This window comes from Poromitra crassiceps (genome assembly GCF_964638095.1).
Source record: "Poromitra crassiceps genome assembly, chromosome: 7".
NCBI lineage: Eukaryota > Metazoa > Chordata > Actinopteri > Beryciformes > Melamphaidae > Poromitra > Poromitra crassiceps.
Genome location: NC_139628.1, coordinates 13,031,606 through 13,054,105, shown reverse-complemented (window position 1 = coordinate 13,054,105; position 22,500 = coordinate 13,031,606). Strand labels below are relative to the sequence as shown.

Genomic DNA, 22,500 nt, shown 5'->3' with positions numbered 1-22,500 from the left:
TTTCCACAGAGCTGCTCCCTGGTCCTGGAATAATCTGCAGAGTTCTCTTCATCTAACTCAGTGGTTCCCAACCTTTTTACACCAAGTACCACCTGAGAAAGTAGTTGGCTCTCCAAGTACCACCATATGACCGATGTTAAAATACAGTCTATTCAGCTATGCACAGTTCACGCAGGAGGCAAATTTATTCCAACCTGCAGCCTATGTGCAACCTGCAGCAGCTGCACTTGTGCTGGGTTGACTGCTGTCTTCACATCCTTGTGCTTCATCATTGCTGCTCTCCTCTACTACAGTTCTTTTACGATTCCCTCCCGTTTTGATCCACTTTAGCATCCCTCCTCGTCTTTGTTCACCACTTGTGTAACCATGCGGGGCGGGCAGGTAATTGTGCATACGCAACAGGTATAGTGTCCGTCAGAAACAAATATTTGTTTCTAAATCTCAAGACATCAAAATAAACCTCAATTTCAATGATCACAAGTTTATTTTCATTCGTAGTATTATTTTGATAGATAAACATGTTTTACAATTGATTTTAAAGTTGGGTTTATTTCATAATTTAAACATTGGGATTCCAGGGATCAAGTACCACCAGCAGGGGGGGGCGCAAGTACCACCTACCTTGAGAAACACTGCCAATAATATTAATAATAATTATTATTATTTCACTTTCACATGTTTGAAAACTACTACTAATGACCACCATGGATTTTGCACAAAAACTACAAAAAAAAAAAAACTACAAAAAAAAAAAAAAAAAAAAATCACAGAGCCTTCCAAGTACCACCAGCAGGGGGCGCAAGTACCACCTACGGTACGCGTACCGTAGGTTGGGAACCACTGATCTAACTAACCTAGTCTCTTTGGGGAAATTTAAAGCCATGTTAAAAGTCTTTGTAACCGAGAAATGCAACTGCCTAAACTGAGTTGGATTTTAGTCTCTTGTGTATTTGATGTTTGTATTAATTGTTTTATTTGTATTTGTATTTTAATTTTGTAACTGTAACTGACTTGTAACTGACCTGTCTTGGCCAGGTCTCCCTCGGAAAAGAGATTTCAATCTCAAGGGACTTCCTGGTTAAATAAAGGTTAAATGAAATAAAAACAAAATGAAGACACCAACTTTGTGGAACACCAGAGAAGAATTCATGCTGTGATTTGCTATCAAAAGCGTTTGACATTTGGAGATGTCTGTAAGAATTGCATTGTTTTGGTCATTGCTCAGAAACCACCTTATTGTCAATATAAAGCCATACATCTCCAGAATGGCCTCGGTCTCCAGTTTGTCTTTGTAAAGTTTTATGATATGATGCTTCTTCACTCCTGTTGGAGTGTCTGAAAGACAGTAATGTCGTCGGCTCCAGCCAGGGACAACCCACCAAAAAGGGGACTGTCCCTGAAAATGGGAGACATCTGGTCCCCTTGAGCTAGACAAAAGACTGCCGGAAAAACAGGGAGGGTTTGGGAACATTCTACACGCAAGAGGGTAAGCTAACCTGGTAGCTACCGTTAGCGTATGTGGGCACTATATGATGACGATTCTCTCTTACCAATCAGCAGTCTGCAGTGTTTTCATGTCACCTTTAGGTGTCGCCTCAACTTGCCTGAAACCTCCATGGAGGAGGTACAAAAAAAAGTACCAGGTACCAGGTAATATGGTACCTGGTACTTCCCCAGGTCCTACTGTAATATGGTACCTGGTACTTGCCCAATGGAAATGGAGTCGAGACCATGCAATGGAAAAGCAACGTCATTAATAAAACAGCAAAAAATGCAATCTAACCATGTGTGTGTGTGTGTGTGTGTGTGTGTGTGGGTGTGTAGGTGGAGAGTGATCTGAAGAGGTTGAGAAGTCCTCTGCGGCTGCAGCTCCCAGTGAGTCACATCCAGACTGAGGAGAAAGCTGCATGACTCGAGTCAACACCACGGGTGTCAAATATACGGGACCGGCCCACCAAAGGGTCCAATCCGGCCCACAGGATGACTTGGCAAAGTGTCAAAATTGCACGCAGAAGTCCTTCAATCCAATGTGATGCACTTGTGAAGGCTAAGAGGTACCAGATTTCAGGAGCAAGTTAAATATTAAGTAGCCTATTCATGTTTTTCATCACTAAATGGTAAACTATTTTCATTACCCTTTACTATAGACTATATAGAGAATTGCACAGTTGCCAAAATGTACAGTTAAGTCTTTTGCACACCAAGTCCATATTTTTCATCCAAAATTGTCACACGTTTAAAAATAAAGATTAACCTCATGTTGTGTCACTCACGTTTACACAATGACTCCGAAATTTTCATCCATCAAAGTTTTCGGAACAGCGTTGATTTTCTGTGTTTTTCTCATCAGTCAAAAGCCTTTTGCGAGCTATTTGACCCGTGTGTGTCTGTGTTTGGGGGGAGAGAGACAGAGGAGCGGCCGAGCGGGACTCCAGTCTGAGCAGGGGAGTCGCCTTCGCCCTGTTTAGCCCCGCCCCGCTGGTCTCTTGGTGCTGCAGCTTGGTTGGCTGCCTTGCTGTCTTTCCATTTTGCATTGGTCGATTTTGAATTTGGCCCCTCTTCTCGTCTTGTCGCTCGCGATGTCCCTGACGCCAGATATCCCAGCATGCTTTTTCAGCGATTTGGTTGCATCCAATACAAAGTCAATGGGAGGCGAAGCTTGTTCGCTTAGTGGCCATTGGGCGTCACTGCAGCCCCTCTCTACTCTCTCCCCAGGGAGAAGTGCTGCAGCACAGCCGGCTTGGTGAGGCTAAGGCGAGTATGGAGCTCCTGTCCAGGGAGATACGGCTACCATTCCCTGACCTGCTACCAGTCACCTGTCGTGTCTCGCTGGCCCCTGTCCAGTGAGATAGGCCTACCATTCCCTGACCTGCTGCCATCTATTGCTGCCTGTCACATATCATGTTGGTAATGTGGATACAGGAGAGGACGAATATTTGTCGTATAGAACAACAAACATAATAATAAAACACATCGGTCTCAGTGTGCAGGCTTTTTTTTTTTTTTGGATGACTGATTTAAAAAAAAAATGCATACGAAAAATGGACTGTGTGTGCAAAGACCTTTACAGATCATTTGTTTGATGGTTGACTGTTAAAACATGTTCTTAACATGTACCTGTAATTCTTTACACTAAAATAAACAGGAACATTTGGAGGCGTTGTGATTCATAGTGATGCATTGATTTTCTTTGTCTGGTTCATTTTGAGACCAAACTGTGGCATGTGTGTGGCATACGCCATTGGTGTATGAATGGGTGAATGTAGACTATCTACTCATTGTAAAGCGCTTTGGATAAAAGCGCTATATAAATGCAGGCCATTTACCATTTACCATTTATGTGGCCCGTGAACTAAAATGACTTTGACAGGCCTGCTTCTACACAGTGGATCTGCTTCTGCTGGAGATGGTTACAGGAGGGTTTGCCTGTCTTCCATGTGGCTCAAACTGTCTTTTGCTTTTGCACCGTTTCGGCCCGCTCTCCCTCCACATACTGAAAAAGAAATTACTGTAAACACAATACAAAAACACAATAAAAAGAAAACATAATTTGTTGAAATACCTCGTTGGTTTCACTTATTAGAAATCACATGGAGTTTTTTGATGAACCGTAGAATCCAATCTGTCAATTTTTAACACACTGGGTACCCCCTTTTCATCATTTTTCCAGGGTAGTCCAATAGACTTCTATAGAACTCCCACAACATGCAGGGTAGTCCAATATACTTCTATAGAACTCCCACAACATGCAGAGTAGTCCAATAAACGTATATAGAACTCCCAACGTGCAGAGTAGTCCAATAGTCTATTGGACTACTCTTGACATTGTGGGAGTTCTATAGAAGTCTATTGGCAATTGACTTCTATAGAACTCATCATGAATCACAACATCTGAAATTGAGTGTGGCAATGAAATTAAAGACATGTTAGTCTTATACAATACTTAGTCTTATACAATTTATGGTCCTGCATCGTATCCACTTTAGCAAGGCAAGGCTTACCGAAATCTACATGGATGTGGACAACAGATGTGGCCACTGCAACAACACTCCTGCAGACTTATCTCATATGTTCTGTTTCTGTCCCAAACTAAAGAATTTCTTAGATCCATGTCAGGAATTCTAGGAAAGGATTTGCAACCCTTATCTCACTATTAGGGGTTCCAGAAGACCACACTACTCTGACTACTAGACACGCTGATATAGTGGCCTTGCATCACTATTAGCTGAAATAGTTGTGAGTGAAATTGATTGATTGATTGATTGACTGTATTCAAGTGTTGTGTGGCCCTCTCTCCCATGAAGTCTCTCTGGTGGACTGTTGTGATGACTCAACACCTTGTAGTGAAAACAATCACAAATTCAACTTTTAGTTTGGGTTTTAAGGTTTCATAAGTGTTCAAATAAGCTGGCCGGCAGGATACAAGGGGGGCTGTTTATTTGTTTTGTGGATCCACAGTGGGTTATTGGTTGTATTGCAATAAATCCTCCTTTGTTTATATTTATAACGAGCGACTGATTATTGATCCAAAACAACACTTTCAGCTAGTGCAGTTTTCTGCCATTACATAGTGATCTATGCATCACTATTATTAGCTGATATAGTGACCTATGCATCACTATTAGCAGTGACCGCATCACTATTAGCTGATATAGTGACCTATGCATCACTATTAGCTGATATAGTGACCTATGCATCACTATAAGCTGATAGTGACCTATGCATCACTATAAGCTGATAGTGACCTATGCATCACTATAAGCTGATAGTGACCTATGGATCACTATTAGCTGATATAGTGACCTATGCATCACTATTACCTGATATAGTGGTATGCATCACTATTACCTGATATAGTGGTATGCATCACTAACTGATATAGTGACGTATGCATCACTATTGAAGACCACACTACTCTAACTGCTAAACAAGCTGATATAGTGGCCTATGCATCACTATTGAAGACCACACTAACTGCTAAACAAGCTGATATAGTGGCATATGCATCACTATTAGCTGATATAGTGACCTATGCATCACTATTAGCCCATATAGTGACCTATGCATCACTATTACCCCATATAGTGACCTATGCATCACTATCGATAGTGACCTATGCATCACTATTAGCCGATATAGTGGCCTATGCATCACTATTAGCCCATATAGTGACCTATGCATCACTATTAGCTGATATAGTGACCTATGCCTCACTATTAGCCCATATAGTGACCTATGCATCACTATTAGCTGATATAGTGACCTATGCATCACTATAAGCGGATATAGTGACCTATGCATCACTATTAGCTGATATAGTGACCTATGCATCACTATTAGCTAGGGGTGTCACAATATATCGTCCCACGAAATTTCGCGATAGTAAAACGTCACGATATGTATCGTTGAGATGAAATCTCATATCGCAAAAAAAAAAAAAAAAAAAAAAAAAAAAAAAAAAAATTTTTTTTTCAAAAAATAGACTAAGAAACGTCTTTGTTTGTTGAAGTTCAATGTGTGGAAAGTAGTTCAGTTGAACAAGTCTCTGAAGAGACACATGAGAAGTTATACAGGAGAGAAACCATTCAATTGAGTTTCTGGCAAAACTGTTTACTTGACAGGAAAAACTGAAGATGCATAAAAAATAGATTAAGAAAAGTCTTGTTGTTTGAGTTTGAAGAAAAACTGAAGATGCATAATGAGAATTTATACTGCTGAGAAACCTTTTAGTTCAAAGTAAATCTAAGTGACGGTGTAACTCATTCTATTTCAAGATAAGCCTTATCTCCAATCTCATGTTTTTTCTAGTTGTTATTGTAATAACAATTTCCCACAACAGCATGTTTTGTATTTGTGCATTTCAAATAAAATACTACTTTTCCAGTCATATATTGTCATTATTCAAGTTTAAAAAAATATTGTTAAAATCGTATCGTATCGTATCGTTATCGTGAACCCAGTATCGTGATACGTATCGTATCGTGAACTGAGTGTATCGTGACACCCCTACTATTAGCTGATATAGTGACCTATGCATCACTATTAGCTGATATAGTGACATATGCATCACTATTAGCCCATATAGTGACCTATGCATCACTATTAGCTGATATAGTGACCTACGCATCACTATTAGCCCATATAGTGACCTATGCATCACTATTAGCTGATATTAAGTTAAAGTTAAGTTAAGTTATCCTTTATTTATCCCCTTGGGGAAATTCATCCTCTGCATTTGACCCATCCTCTACTAGGAACCTTCCTAGAACTAGGAGCAGTGGGCAGCCACTGTGCAGCGCCCGGGGACCAACTCCAGTTCTTTTGCCAGTACCTTGGTCAGAGGCACTGACAGGAGTATTAACCCTGTTCCCAGGTTTATTTCAACCCTTTCAATAAAACAACGTTTCGACCGTATAGGTCTTCATCAGGCAAGAAATCTTCATCTTGCCTGATGAAGACCTATACGGTCGAAATGTTGTTTTATTGAAAGGGTTGAAATAAACCTGGGAACATCAACCAGTGTGCGGACATTCCATCTTTTCATTCATATATCACACTTTTGCCCAGCACCTGGGCCTACTACGGTTTGGATCTGCGCACAGCCACTCCTTGTTTGCAGGAGTATTAACCCTAACATACATGTCTTTCTTGATGGTGGGAGGAAACCGGAGCACCCGGAGAAAACCCACACGGACACGGGAAGAACATGCAAACTCCACACAGAAAGGACCTGGGACGGACCGGGGATATAGTGACCTATGCATCACTATTAGCCAATATAGTGGCCTATGCATCACTATTAGCTGATATGGTCAAGTCAAGTTTATTTGTATAGCCCTAATTCACAAGCTTCACTTTTGCCAAATCTTTCCTCCTTTTATTTGTTTTACTTATTTATGTATTATTATGATGTATATGTGTGTATGTGTATGTGTATGTATATATACATTTTGGCTGTTGTGAGTTTTCATTTTTCACTGTGCACTGTGCTTTACTTCTGTCTACATTAATAAAAATCATTGAGAAAAAATCTGTAAAAAAAAATGCTGTTATCTTTGTAACCATCCAGCCAAAATACCAAGCAGTCCTGCTTTATGCAGAATCCAAATCTTCATCAAAACTTGCCATTTTCAGTGTGCAGGATGCTAGCTTGTTAACTACAACAACAACAACAACAACAAGCTAGCGTTGTTGTTTCACAACGGCGGAGGCATTTGAGAGCAACACACAGGGAGGGGAACGAATTTCCCACTGAAATGGTCAGAGCCAATGGCAGAGTGTATACCCGCAGCTTGCTTCCATCAAGTCAAACTATAATATAAATTATATAAATTATTTGTTCTGATTCTACATCACATTCTCTCTCCCAACTCTTTGACCATTTGGGAGATAGAATGTGATAAAAAAAATATTTTAGCAGCTACATACATATTAATCAGTATTTTTCTGGCTACAGAAACACAAAACGCATGCACCGTGATAACCACAATTAAAAGTTTAATTGATGTTGTACAACAGTTAGTTCTGGCCGAGCAATTTCATTGGACAAGAGGCATTCCATCCGTGATAATATTTAGTACTTAAGGATAATTCTCCTTTAACAGCATGGGATGCATCACTGTGTGTATATCTAAGCTTCTAACATAACGTTGATTAGGCTGCTTTCAGGCTGAATCCCACACGCGCCCCGTGGGTCTGTAGATCTATCTGTAAGCTTACATGTTTTGCACCTGTAGCCTCATGCAGAGCTGTCCTGTTGTCTGTTGTCTCTCATGCAGAGCTGTCTTGTCTGTTGCCTCTCATGCAGAGCTGTCCTGTTGTCTGTTGCTTCTCATGCAGAGCTGTCCTGTTGTCTGTTGCTTCTCATGCAGAGCTGTCCTGTTGTCTGTTGCTTCTCATGCAGAGCTGTCCTGTTGTCTGTTGCTTCTCATGCAGAGCTGTCTTGTTGTCTGTTGCCTCTCATGCAGAGCTGTCTTGTTGTCTGTTGCCTCTCATGCAGAGCTGTCTTGTTGTCTGTTGCCTCTCATGCAGAGCTGTCCTGTTGTCTGTTGCCTCTCATGCAGAGCTGTCCTGTTGTCTGTTGCTTCTCATGCAGAGCTGTCCTGTTGTCTGTTGCCTCTCATGCAGAGCTGTCTTGTCTGTTGCCTCTCATGCAGAGCTGTCCTGTTGTCTGTTGCCTCTCATGCAGAGCTGTCTTGTTGTCTGTTGCCTCTCATGCAGAGCTGTCTTGTTGTCTGTTGCCTCTCATGCAGAGCTGTCCTGTTGTCTGTTGCCTCTCATGCAGAGCTGTCTTGTCTGTTGCCTCTCATGCAGAGCTGTCCTGTTGTCTGTTGCCTCTCATGCAGAGCTGTCCTGTTGTCTGTTGCCTCTCATGCAGAGCTGTCCTGTTGTCTGTTGCCTCTCATGCAGAGCTGTCTTGTTGTCTGTTGCCTCTCATGCAGAGCTGTCCTGTTGTCTGTTGCCTCTCATGCAGAGCTGTCTTGTTGTCTGTTGCCTCTCATGCAGAGCTGTCCTGTTGTCTGTTGCCTCTCATGCAGAGCTGTCTTGTTGTCTGTTGCCTCTCATGCAGAGCTGTCCTGTTGTCTGTTGCCTCTCATGCAGAGCTGTCCTGTTGTCTGTTGCCTCTCATGCAGAGCTGTCTTGTTGTCTGTTGCCTCTCATGCAGAGCTGTCTTGTTGTCTGTTGCCTCTCATGCAGAGCTGTCTTGTCTGTTGCCTCATGCAGAGCTGTCCTGTTGTCTGTTGCCTCTCATGCAGAGCTGTCCTGTTGTCTGCTTCGTCTAAACTACAATAACCAACCATCATGGAGTCCCATTATATTCTAAACATCTAGTCGCCTGGTAAAACACTAACAGTGAATGTCGTGAGTGTGTGCCCGTGTGTTTGTGTGTGTGTGCGCGCGTGTGTGTGTGTGCATGCATGCGTGTGTGTGTGTGTGTGCATGCATGCATGCGTGTGTGTGTGTGTGTGTGTGTGTGTGTGTGTGTGTGTTGTGTGATATCAGGAGTTGAATCTGGTGACAGCAGGCCAGCCTGTGTGCGTTCTGATCCACTCAAAGTAATGAGCCACCTATGAGAGGAAGAGATAATTATTATTAACCATTTAACTGATTGCCATCTCTTACAAAGAAAAGTCATGTGAAAACCGACATGTGAATTCAAATTCATGCTGGGCCACTTAAAGAGGGGGGTCGCGGTACCAACGCATAAAGATGGATAAATAGCACTACTATTATGAGAGGAAAAATATCACCGCTGTCTGATGACAACCACGCAACTTTTCAGGAAATGAAAAAAACCCCTGCTGTGCTCTTAAAATACTGAAGACCACATCATCAAAGTTGGCACGTGTCTTCATTATAGACATTTCTCGCTGAATGTGTCCTTACATTATTAATATCTTACCTAAATAAGCTCAAATGATGTTACAGGATTATCACTCCGAGTCTGAGGCACTTTCTGCCCGGCCGAGCAGCCGCGCGTCGGCGCCTCCCTCTGGAGCGCACGAGCATAGTCACACACCGCTGGCAGGGACGCGCGGAGCAGGAGAAGCGGATCTTCCACTTTCCCAGGCCGAGAGAGGAGCTCTGTCATGGGGTTGAGCAGCCTCGCAGTAACGTAACATTATTCTCGTCAGAAACCACTTCGATTTGCTTACTTTAAATTATTTTGCAGCACAGGGACAACCCAAAACACCTTATTGATCTATTTACATCAGAAGATGCCAGAAAGACACAAAACCACACCAGAAACACAGCGGCGTTCGGTTCTGCAGCGTGCCTCAGCTTTTTCCGGGTAATTCGTCTGAGGTAGGTGGGGAGGAGCATGGAGGTTCAGCTGTCACATAGGAGGTGAGATGGGCAGGTCTAGGCAGGTCAATGGTGGTACGTGTTAAATAGATTACGCAATAAAACATGTTTTCATTGGTCATTTAGACATCAAAACCTACCAGTAGATAGAGGAGATCGGATATATTCCATTTATAGCAAAAAAGTAAAATCATAAAAACTATTGTTAACACATTGAGTGCCACAGCGCTTCAGTAAAATTGTCTGCAGCCTGTGCCAGATTCACTTCCATTCAGTTGAAAACAGCTATAGAATTTTTTCTATTAGGGCTATATTGAGAGGGCTGGACTTTAATGAAACATTGAACACTCCTGCTTCTTCCAAAGAAGACATTTTGTTTCTAGACAGTTCCATTATGAAATGACAGGCTCTGAAAAAAGTGCACTTTCAAGGGTTTTCTTTCGTTTTTTTTAACTTTCCAAGATATAGTCACTTTTATGAATACCTTTTGCACTCTAATTTCGAGCACATTCACTGACTCTGGCTGGTGTTTTCTGATGTGGTGGCGTGGTGTGGTTTCTGTGCAGCCTGCGTGCCCCCCTGAGGTGGGTGGCGCAGCTCCCGTGTCTATGTTTAAGGTGGCGCCGTGTGATCCCTTGAAGGGATTCATGCTCACTGGCTAGGTACGACCTTAAACAGCAGAATTATGGAATAATATGAATTATGATTTTAGGACGTGCACAGACGTCCTTGGCACTGAACGTTACTTTTTTTTAGGACGTGCACAGACGTCCTTGGCACTCAATGTGTTAAGTGGTTTTCATCAGACAGCGACGATATGTATTTTGGATTTTAGGGTAAGCTGTCCCTTTAAGGCTCTCAAACGTTAAGTTAAAGTTTGAAAGTTGAGAGCTTAAAGTTTAAGCTCTCAACAGTGGACAGTCTCTGTGTTTTTGGGGATTGGGTAAATGAGAAAGATGTGTGGCTCCGCCCACCTGGGTGTAGACGCCCGGGAAGCCCGGCTGGCCGCAGCGCTCGCCCCAGCTCACGATGCCCCACAGGTAGGACACGCCCAGCTCGTCCTCACACACCAGGGGGCCCCCACTGTCGCCCTGACACGAGTCCACACTGCCATCCAGATCACCTACACACACACACACACACACACACACACACACACACACACACACACACACACACACACACACACACACACAATCAAAGGGATTTCTCTACCAGCTGACCAGCCAATCAGAGGGATTTCTCTACCAGCTGACCAGCCAATCAGAGGGATTTCTCTACCAGCTGACCAGCCAATCAGAGGGATTTCTCTACCAGCTGACCAGCCAATCAGAGGGATTTCTCTACCAGCTGACCAGCCAATCAGAGGGATTTCTCTACCAGCTGACAAGCCATTTAGAGTGATTTCTCTACCAGCTGACGAGCCATTTAGAGTGATTTCTCTACCAGCTGACCAGCCAATCAGAGGGATTTCTCTGCCAGCTGACCAGCCAATCAGAGTGATTACTCTACCAGTTGACCAGCCAATCAGTGATTTCTCTCACTGATGGCCAACGTAGAATCGGCTGAAAAAGGTGTCGACAAGCCGACCAGCGCCAACGGTGCGCGACACACTGCACAGACTAGGGCCACAGGTGCACCGACAGAGGGGGTCCTAGGCATCTGGAGGCTCCAGGCCAAGCAACGAAGGGGCGCCGCCGGCGGGGTCCCTTCCGGCGCGGAAAAAAATTTGACCTTTTTTGGACGTATTTTTGCCATATTTAGAGGCTGTTTGAAGTTACATCCCCCCTCAGATTCAATGGGCATGACCCTCTGCATCCTCTCTCATTCTCTTTGTGAATCTTGTAATCTTTATATCTTTGTCACTTGTCATCTTTATATCTTTATCTTTGTCACTTGTAATCTTCATAATCATATCTTTATCTTTGTCATCTTTATATCTTTATCACTTGTAATCTTCATAATCATATCTTTATCTTTGTCACTTGTCATCTTTATACAGTAAACCAAATATAGATCACTCATTCAACTCAACATCAATCTACAAATAAACATCAATGTGTAAATAATAAGTAAACAATAAGGCACTCCCACAATACAAAGAAACATCAATAACTCAAATGAAGGCACTATCAGTGGACAGCGAACGGGCACTGCAATTTAGCATGAACAAGGAGCCACATGGCGGACGAATCCACCGCATGTAGAACACAGTATAAACGTCATTCCACACAGACAACAACAAATAATAACACTCACTTGTTCCTTGGACTAGGGATGTCAACGGTTAACCGTTAATCGATTAACCGTCGCTAACGTCGTTGTTCGGTTATTGCTGTTGGTCTATCAGTTAATATAATTTTTTTTTTTTTCTGCGAGGCCCTCTAGTGGACGGGGCTCCAGGCGGCTGCCTGTTCGGCCTGGTTCAAGGACCGCCTCTGTGCACCGACATGGCACCATGCCAGACATGGCCGATGCTGATTAATGGGTTGTATGTGTCAGGGGTTTTAGCCTTGTTGCCAATTTGACATGGTGGCCAATTCAATTCAATTCAATTCAATTCAATTCAAAAAACTTTATTAGTTCCGCAAGGGGCAATTTAAGGCATGAATACTGCAAACAAGCTGTACTTTGTACACATCCAAAAACAAAACAAGAAACAAGACAATACATGACACTGATAAAGCAAGGATCCCTGATTACAATGTATCCAACACCACAAAGGAATACAGGAGTTAAGTCAATATAAATTAAATTCAGTCAATACAATCTAAAGTGCATATTAGACTTGTTCAAAAGGTTAAGATCAAAAGGTCAAGGTGCATGCTTAGTTGTGATGCGCGGGTCAGGGTTTTTTAAGGCCCACCCCAACCCAACCCGTCATTGGAGCCAGCCAGCTGGCCCGCCCAGCCCGTTAAAATATCTGAAAATTCAGAACCCAGCCCAACCCAGCAGCCTGCAACGGCCAATTTAATGTAATATGTCTCCGGACTCAGGAGGAGCACAGCAGAGCTTCCAATGTGTGAAAAGTAGCTAATAACTCTGTCTCTCCCCCCCCCTCTCTCTCTCACACACACACACACACACACACACACACACACACACACACACACACACACACACACACAGACACTCACATGCTGCCTGCTCGACAACAGTTGTAGCCTACTGCTCTGGATGAGTTGCGCGGCTGCTTTTATGTCTTCAGATAGCGCGACTACGCTTCCCCAAAGGCGTGACCGCAGTGTTTCAAATGGAGGTAGCAGGTAGAGGTAGGCAAGAGGCAGGCTACAGAAACAGTTCTTATTCTTCCCCATTTCTTTTAATTACCTCATGCGCTCTCAATTGGCCATGTTGCAGTAGTAGGCTACTAAACGTAGTAGTGCAGCAGCAGGTGCGCACACGGCTTGCAGATACGGCTAGACTCGCTGTCTGATTTATTTTAATTACCTCATGCACTCTCAATTGTTCACAGTCTATACTCACGTTGCAGTAAATTTGACAAATAGATCACAGTCGAGTCCACAACAGAAAATCTGCGGTGGCATTAGTTTTATGGACACTTCAAATAATAATTACAGCGAATAATCTTTCCAAAATGTTTGTTTTGAGAGCACATAGGCTACCTCATTTGAAGCGTTTCTTTACTCCATGTAGGCTATAGAGAGTGCTGCAGGTGCAGAGGGCTTCAGCACCGCCTTGTCGGTCTGATTGTGTGTAGGCCTATGTGTGTGTGAGAGAGAGTTCACGTCTTAATAAAGGGGTACTCTGCGTGTTTCACTGCTCTAACTTAATTATTTAATAATGTTGCTTTGTCATGTTCTGAGCCTGCCCCGCCCGCACCCGCCATATTTTCATAATTTGCCAACCCAGACCGCCCGCGGGGCAGGCCAGCCCGCGGTGACTCGTGCATCACTAATGTGTATGTGTCCCTATCTAAATAAATGAAATGAAATGTGTATATTCTGTATATGTTTTTATATGCCACTAATGCCATCCACATACACACACGCACATGCACACGCACACACACACACACACACACACACATACACACACCTACCTGCGCACATCATGCCCGGTTTGAAGCGATCTTTGTAGAATGTGTGGCAGTCGTCGATGAGGGAGACGTTGGCCCAGAGCAACACGCGAGCTGAGCGACCATCTGCACAGGGATTCCATCATTAGTAGCCTACTCACTCACTCACTGGTAGAGAAGATGATCACACTCATAGTATGTATGGTTCAGTATCGCCCCCTTAAAGTTATCTATTTAAATATACACACATAATCACACACATTTAGTCTCATGTCCTGTCCATCCTCTGACTGTTTGTTTATTTGTCTGTATTGTACCCTTAGATTAAGAACACCATACATGGCTGTGTCTTGATCTGTCATTGATGTCTTTCCCTACCATAACAGCTCCTCTATTTTGACTGCATTTGAGCCCTGGCCTCTGTCTTGGCTTACTGTGTCTCCTCCGCACTATCTCTGATGTTAGTTTTCACCCCACGCAATGTAATCTCTGTGCCACAACTTACTCTAACTATGCCTCTGTATCAACTTATCTATTATCTCAGTATGCGTCATTGCATCATCATCATCATCATAAATAAGTATTGCCTAGGTGGCAGTGTCTGTCTGTCTGTCTGTATGTCTGCCAGTCACGATTTTGGTCACGTTTTGAGTCACGATTTTGGTCACGTTTATGACATGATTAGTGCCTGGTGACGTCACGATTTTGGTCACGTTCATGACGTCAGTGTCTGTTACATCACTGATGATGTCACAATGTCACGTTTGAGTCACAATTTTTGTTACGTTCATGACGTCAGTGTTTGACATCACTGATGATGTCACAATATCATATCAAGAGTCATTATGCAAGCGGCATTCTCTTCCTTATCTGGAGGAACCCCAGCACTTGCCGAAGACATAAATGGTCGCCGACAGACAGCACATGGCTTTCACGTATCTCGAGAACGTTCGTCCAATCGAACGAAACTTGGGGGGGGGGGTGCACTGCTGGGGACCCGACAGAGTGCAGTGCAGTCCAAGTCTCCACGCTAGTAGTAGTAGTAGTCCACATTATGTGTCTGTGTATGTGTGTGTGGGGGCTGGTGACCTGCGGTGCGTCCCCATCCAGAGATGCTGCAGCTGTGGTTTGGTCTGAACAGCTGGATGCTCCAGGGCACGCAGACGGCGCTGATCGCCGGGTTCTCCACGAAACACAACGAGGAGAAGGGCAGCTTCTCCAGCTGCAGCAGAGCTATGTCATTCTCATAGGTCCTGGCATTGTAGCTAGACGTGGTGGATAAAGGACATTAAAAAGACAAATGAAAAAAAGTGAAGAAAATTTGGACAGACAGACAGATGGACAGACAAACACAGTCTCACAGAAAATTGTAAAATAGCAACGTTGGTCCACAATTTCAGCTCCAAAATTGTAAAATGGAAAAAAAAACTTCAATGGGAGTTTATACAGGGGTGGGAGAGGTTAGGTTTAGGGTTAGCTGGGTTAGGGTTAGGCATGGAGCGTGGGAGAGGGTTTCCGGGGTCAGAGACCCCGACCCCGAAGTGAGACCCTTCATGGAGTCTCCTGACTATCTCAGACTCCTAACCCTAACCCAGACCCTAACCCTAACCAAAAACCCACAACCCCCACAATTTTGGAGCCGAAATGGTAAAATAGCAAAGTTTTTAGGCTGTGGACAAACGTTTCTATTTAACATTTTTTTCGAGACTGGACTGGACAGACAGACAGACAGATAGATGATAGATAGATAGATGATAGCTAGATAGATGATAGCTAGATAGATGATAGATAGATAGATAGATAGATAGATAGATAGATAGATAGATAGATAGATAGATAGATAGATAGATAGATAGATAGATAGATAGATAGAGACATACTTGGGGTGTATGTGGACGTCGTGGACAGGAACGATGTCGGTGGTGTTCTGAGATCTGTCCTTCCTCCACAGAGAAAACTTCACCATGAACGCACTGGGGTTCCGTCTGGGAGAGAGAGAGAGAGAGGGGCGAGAGACTATTACTGCTACTAGTACTCATACAAACTGTTATGGCTGCTACTACTGTTACAGTGTTGTAGTCGAGGCACGAGTCGTGGACTCATTTCCAGGACTCGTGACTCGACTTGGACTCATTCATTCAGACTTGGAAGTTGGAGACGAGGACTCTGACTTGTTAATTGATAAAGACAGTTTCTTTGTTTTTGTAATAGACCCTAATAATTTGTCATAAGATATTGATAGCTGTATTAATACAGTGACATTATTTAATTTCGTACAAGGGCACCTACATGTGGATTCTCTCATGTCACTCTCCCCTTTCGGGACCTTCACTGGCTTCCCATCTCGGCACGCATCAAATTCAAGACACTGGTACTGGCCTACAGGGCAGTACACCAGACAGCCCCTCTGTACCTACAATCTATGGTCAGGTTCCAAACCTCTCACCACTCCCTCCGCTCCTCCACCAGTGCAGGACGCCTCGCCCCTCCTTCGCTACGGGGGCTCAAAAGTCGCTCATCCCGATCGCAACTCTTCTCGTCCCTGGCACCTCAATGGTGGAATGAGCTCCCTCCTATGGTCAGCACGGCCGCTTCACTGCCAATCTTTCGGCAAAACTTAAAACACACCTTTTCAGGCTCCATCTGGGCCTTCTTGAACTAACAACTCTCTCCCCCCCTCTCTCTCTCTCTCTAAAAAACTTTACCACTATTCCTTCAGAAGTTGTAGCTGTCATAGACTGTGTTGCATAGTTGATTGCACTATTGCTGACAAAAATGTGTTATTGTAAGTCGCTTTGGATAAAAGCGTCTGCCAAATGACGTAACGTAATGTAATGTAATGGATTCACGCTCATGTTCAGTAACTCTGGACTCGGACTTGAATTGGGACTTGGACTGGAACACTGGGGACTTGAGACTTGACTTGAAAATGTTGTGCGGGACACCTGCACAACATTTTCATCCCTGGTCCCACATATTGAGAGAAGGTCCTGCATTTTGATTGGCTGTAGTTTTCAAAAGTCAGACAGACACTTCCTTGTCTTATCTGATGGCTGTGGAAGAAAGCAGGGAAGGCTGTCATCACGGGGCTGTTTGATGCCAAGTGAACCTGTCACTGTCTTTGCTGCCTTTCCGCTTACGGCCAATAGGAAAAATTACAAGTCGGTCACTATGCAGATTTGATGATGCAATTCTCAGAGTTTTTTTTCTTTTTTTTACGAAATTTGACAGTTATTTTTCAGTTTCACACACACTTTACCTGACACAGTGTGCAGCAGTCAGCACCCAGCAGTTTCCTATATATGCTCCTCCACAGTCGATCTTCTTATACTCCACTATCGCAACCTGCCACTGGATCTGGGTCTATAGACAGACAGGCAGGCAGGCAGATAGACAGGCAGACAGACATACAGACAGACAGACAGGCAGGCAGATAGGCAGACAGACAGACAGACAGACAGACAGACAGACAGACAGGCAGGCAGATAGGCAGACAGACAGACAGACAGACAGGCAGACAGACAGACAGACAGACAGACAGACAGACAGACAGGCAGACAGACAGACAGGCAGGCAGACAGACAGACAGGCAGACAGACAGACAGGCAGGCAGGCAGACACACAGACAGACAGACAGACAGGCAGACAGACAGACAGACAGACAGGCAGGCAGGCAGACACACAGACAGGCAGACAGACAGACAGACAGACAGGCAGACAGACAGACAGACAGACAGGCAGGCAGACAGGCAGGCAGACAGACAGACAGACAGACAGGCAGGCAGGCAGGCAGGCAGACAGGCAGGTAGGCAGACAGACAGGCAGGCAGACAGACAGACAATTATGCTCTGATGAAGTCAGTCAGAAACACGTCAGGTGAAAAACTCATGTATGCCATTGACCCCTTTACACAATGCATTAAAATGCATTTTGGGTGATTGGATTGCAATGGGATAGGGACCACATGAAAGTAGCCTACATGTGTTAATGCACGTTACACGCATTGAGGACGGATTGTGATCCAATTGGCCAAACATCCTCAGGTGATCAGGCACACATCGTGACCACATTGAACACAAGTGAAAATGCAATTACTCTCTCTACTTTTCCCCATCACGCCTCCCCTCAAGTTGCCCCACACTCTGAAGACCGCTGGCTCAGAACCAGCGGTTCTAGTTTGTGGTTGTAAAGTTTCATGAGACTGTGATTCTCCCAGCATCATGAAACTTAGACCTAGAGGTCACAATGGGTCATTTTATACAGTGAGGTCAAGTTTAAAAAAAGAGGTCTCACTGCAATGAAATGGCTACTATGGGGAGTTGGGGACTAACATCATCACACCTGAGGGCTCATCGGATCCACAAGAGTCTCAGCTTTCCATTCATACCCAATATATATAATAAATATATACATATATATATATATATATATATATATATATATACAATTCCAAAATTGTTTAGTGGTCCTAGTCTGTGGAAATATTCAAATAAAATAGGTGTGAAAACAACACATATATATACTGCAGGCAAAAAACTACATCTTTTAGCAAAAAAAGGCATGGGATTAGTATAAGGTGCATTGGCATGTCTGTAAATGGGGGGCTTGTGGGTACCCATAGAACTCATTTTCATTCAGATATCTTGTGGTGACAGGTCAAGGGACCACTTTGAAAATGGCCATGCACGTTCCAAAATTCAAAAATTCAAAAATGTTGCCTAAATCTGGAACATTATTTAGCCCACTTCCCGACAAGCTAGCATGTCATGCTTGGTAGCAATTAGAGCCCGACCGATACTGGATTTTTAATGCCGATGCCGATACCGATACTAGGGAGTAAAAAAATTCCGATATTGATATATCGGCCGATATTCTTATATTAAATCTACACATTATATTACACAATGTTTTTGCAATGATCCCTCAAATATCAAACACTTGACAAAGATATGACTTGACATGATTTAAGATGTAGGCAGGATATTTTACAGCTTATCAATCAACTTTATTGTCCAAATTGACATCAATGCAATGAAATAGTAAACTGGGGATTTAATAATGATAACTAGAAATACAAAAACACAAATATAACGAATATAAAATATAACTTGAATTAAGAAAAAAGATCAAATATACACAACATGTTGTCTATGACTTAAAAAATACAAAAAAAAAAAGATATCGGCATATCGGCAAACATATCGGCCGATACCGATATATCGTTATCGGCCAATATCGGCCGATAATATCGGTGGGCCGATATATCGGTCGGGCTCTAGTAGCAATGGATGCCTTAGGTCTTCCCTTCACTCTAGCTTTAAAAATGAGCTCGGTACAAAGCTCTGGAAGACAGTCATGTAAAAGGCAGGAGCGCTGTCGCCTCACAGCTAGAAGGTCCTGGGTTCGATTCCCACCTGGGACGCTGTGAGCGCTGAAGGAGTGCGTGCCCGTCCGCATGTCCTCGAGTGCCCGCCGCCCGGGTGGGGTCGTCAAAAGGGCCTTTCTGTGTGGAGTTTGCATGTTCTCCCCCCGTGCCCCCTGGGGGTTTCCTTCATATAGGAACCCCACACCAAAACATGCAATATCCTGGTTGCTGATGTGGTGCCTCCTCTGGTCGTTAGGGGCGCCTGTTTGGAGGGAGAGGAACTCGTTGGAATAGCGTGATCCTCCCACGTGCTATGTCCTACCGGTGAAGCTTCCCCTGTCAGGTGAAAGGAAGCGGCTGGCTAACTGCCCATGTCTCGAAGGAAGCATGGAGCCAGTTTCGGCTCTCCCCAGATCAGCAGAGGGTGGAGTAGCAACCAGGATACATAAATTAAAATTAGCACTAATGGGGATACATTCTAATCGACCCTATTTGAATCCCAGGTCACGACCCCAAGGTTGGGAAGCACTGGGCTAAACGATTGAACACGTCAAATCTGACCAAACATCTCCAAACAAGGACAGACAGCCATGGCACACCAGACAAACATCTGTGTTTGTATAGTAGAACGTTTGATTGGTGTGCCATGTGTGTAACTGACCGGTTTGGCTGGTACTCCTCCCACCACCCTCTTCACTCGGCTGCTCCTCCCTCGCTCCTCCTCCTCCTCATCCACTGTGGTGGAGTTGGGAATCCCACAGTACAGCCTGGACTCCAGATGCTGTCTGTTGCTCCTCGTCTCTGCACACACACACACGCACGCACGCACGCACACACACACACACACACACACACACACACACACACACACACACACACAGTTTTTATTTCTTCTACTAGTCTTGCTAATACACTATTACTATTAGACTACTAGTACAGTACTATGTGTAGTACCACTGCTGATATTACTACTGCTGGTAGTACTTATACTACTACTACTACTACTATTACATGTAGTACTACTCCGCTACTACTGCTAATCCTGATACACTACTTCCCCCCGGTGCCCTGCTGGGGGGTGTAACCGTGTAACCCTGGTGCCCTGCTGGGGGGTGTAACCCCGGTGCCCTGCTGGGGGGTGTAACCCTGGTGCCCTAAGTCAATTTAAAATGTTTATGGTTCACTGGTGACTGTGTAACGATAGATTTTTATTTGTGGTGCTAAATGTGTCTAACAACAGTGTTCTAGGTTTATTTAGCCAGTTAGTTTATGAGAAAAACAGTTTTTACAGGCTCCTGAAAAAACATGTTTTTGGAGATAATGTGGTTTTCATCGGACAGCGACTACTGCTACTAACAGTAGTGCTACTGATACTATTGATAGTGCTGATGGTACTATATGTTTCGAATGTAGTTTAGGTTACATACCATTTATAGGAGAGATGTAGTCTGAAAAACAAAACAAATATCATCATCCATTATTCCTCCTCAACAATAATCGACCAATTATGTACAGTTTACCACTTTAACAAAATCATGTCATGCAATTTCACATGTATGTGATTGGGTTGTTCAAAGTGAATGACTGTTTCAGCCAGTGTTGTGCAGGTTCACACTTCACAAGAGCTAGCTCAAAGTTCAGCTCACACAGATTAAAATGAACCAGTTCACATTCATTATTTCACAATTTTGAATTTTGAACTCCGTTCACAGTCCAAAAAAAGCAGTTAATTTCTCTCTCTTTTTTCATCATTTAGTTAGTGCATGAGCATCAAGTCAGTCAGAATGTAAATGTAGGTCAGCTTTAGGGCTTTCAAAATAAAACTCTCATTGTAATGCTAACCTTAAAATAAATGTTGAGTAGTGATTTACAGCCACAGTTTCACTCCATATGTAATCTTAACATCAGTATTTTGAGACAAGATTTGCTGTTTCGTTCATTGAAATAACTTTTTTCTCCAAAGGTGAGAATTTGAATACCTTTATTCTGAAAATAAATTGCGGCAGTTCCGTTGCTAGTGCGGGTAAACTGTTGCTGTCTTGACGCAGCTCAAAAATAGACTCACAGGTGTGTGTGTCAATTTGTGTGTGTGAGGCAGAGGAGGGAGTCAAGAGAAAGAAGCAGAGACAGAAGCAGCACGGCGAAATTACAGAAAAACTGCTTTTATTCTCATGTAAATTACCACACGCATGTAAACACAATGGGCAATTATCAAGGTAAGAAGAGAGCGAGAAAAGAATGATAAGAGCGTCGTTAACTGTAACACTGTATGTTCATCATGAATTAGGCTCGGGAAACAATCCCAGAATGCAATGCGCAATCACTGATTGCGCAAGATTGCGCATTGCATTCTGGGAATGTTTTCCGCCGTAACTCATTCATAATATTGGCTACACGAGGACGCTACCAGCTGGCATTTTGCCCTGTGTTCAAGCTCCACCCCCTCTCCACGGCGAGACCCATTATTGCAGCCTTTCACACAACTCGGCCGCCCCACCCAGCCAATAAAAGGAAGCGAACGCAAAGAAAACACCAGCGCAGACAGTAATCAGACAGCAACTAAAATGGCGACAGTGGGTGGGTTTAGTGAATGAACTGCGCTCTTTTAGCACGTTCCTGCTTTCAGCGCTAACCTGCGCTACTGTGGTGCCATTGTAGTGCCATGTACCTGTGCTTTTGAGACGGGTGGAAAAAGGGTGCATTACCAATGGTTGTGGTAATGTTACTTCACCATTGTCATTTACAGTACAAGAAGTTAGATCATTTAGAATGACTATTTTGGTCATATTTCACTGTTATCTCTATCTACACATAAACATGGAATTGAATTCTGGACAAAATAATATCTTAACAATAAAATAAATATTCACAGATTTGGATTTGAGATAGAATCTTATCAGATGTGGGCCCTAATGTAGACTACTGTAAATTAGAGGTCCTTGATATGAAAAAGTTTGAGAATCACTACTACTACTACTACTACTACTACTAACATGGTAACATGTAACATACCTGTGAGTAGCATCTGCGTCTCCGTTGACTCTGTGGACAAATGGGAAATGTGAAAGATAAAACGTTCAACCGTTTTCTGCAGGCTTCTTCCTGAAGTCTACACTGCCCTCCAGTGGCAAACAACAGCAACTGTGTGACTGAGGCCATGCCCACACTGCCAGTGGGATTGACGTTTTGGGGGGAGTTGTGTATAGTGACCTACAACGGACAGCCGGTGGACAATAATCACAGGTGCAGCCTCAAGTAGCTCGCAAGGCATTATGGGATAGGGGGAGGA

General features: G+C 43.6%; 2 protein-coding genes across 2 annotated transcripts in view; one reads left to right on the top strand and one right to left on the bottom strand.

The window, feature by feature from the left end:
* The window catches only part of LOC310780050 (calcium uniporter protein, mitochondrial-like), a 28,777-nt gene extending 25,623 nt beyond the window's left edge, over positions 1-3,154 (top strand). Inside the window, exon 9 of the mRNA XM_083640588.1 lies at positions 1,825-3,154. Coding sequence (XP_083496714.1) covers positions 1,825-1,911 — 87 coding nt within the window. The 3' untranslated portion in view covers positions 1,912-3,154. The remainder of the gene's footprint in view (positions 1-1,824) is intronic.
* A 5,845-nt stretch (positions 3,155-8,999) lies between these two features.
* The window catches only part of cfi (complement factor I), a gene marked incomplete at both ends in the record, with an annotated part of 32,892 nt that continues 19,391 nt past the window's right edge, over positions 9,000-22,500 (bottom strand). Inside the window, 7 exons of the mRNA XM_083639954.1 lie at positions 9,000-9,068; positions 10,782-10,930; positions 13,871-13,972; positions 14,936-15,111; positions 15,727-15,831; positions 17,106-17,209; positions 19,873-20,012. Of these exons, the coding sequence (XP_083496080.1) occupies positions 9,000-9,068; positions 10,782-10,930; positions 13,871-13,972; positions 14,936-15,111; positions 15,727-15,831; positions 17,106-17,209; positions 19,873-20,012 (845 nt within the window). The remainder of the gene's footprint in view (positions 9,069-10,781; positions 10,931-13,870; positions 13,973-14,935; positions 15,112-15,726; positions 15,832-17,105; positions 17,210-19,872; positions 20,013-22,500) is intronic.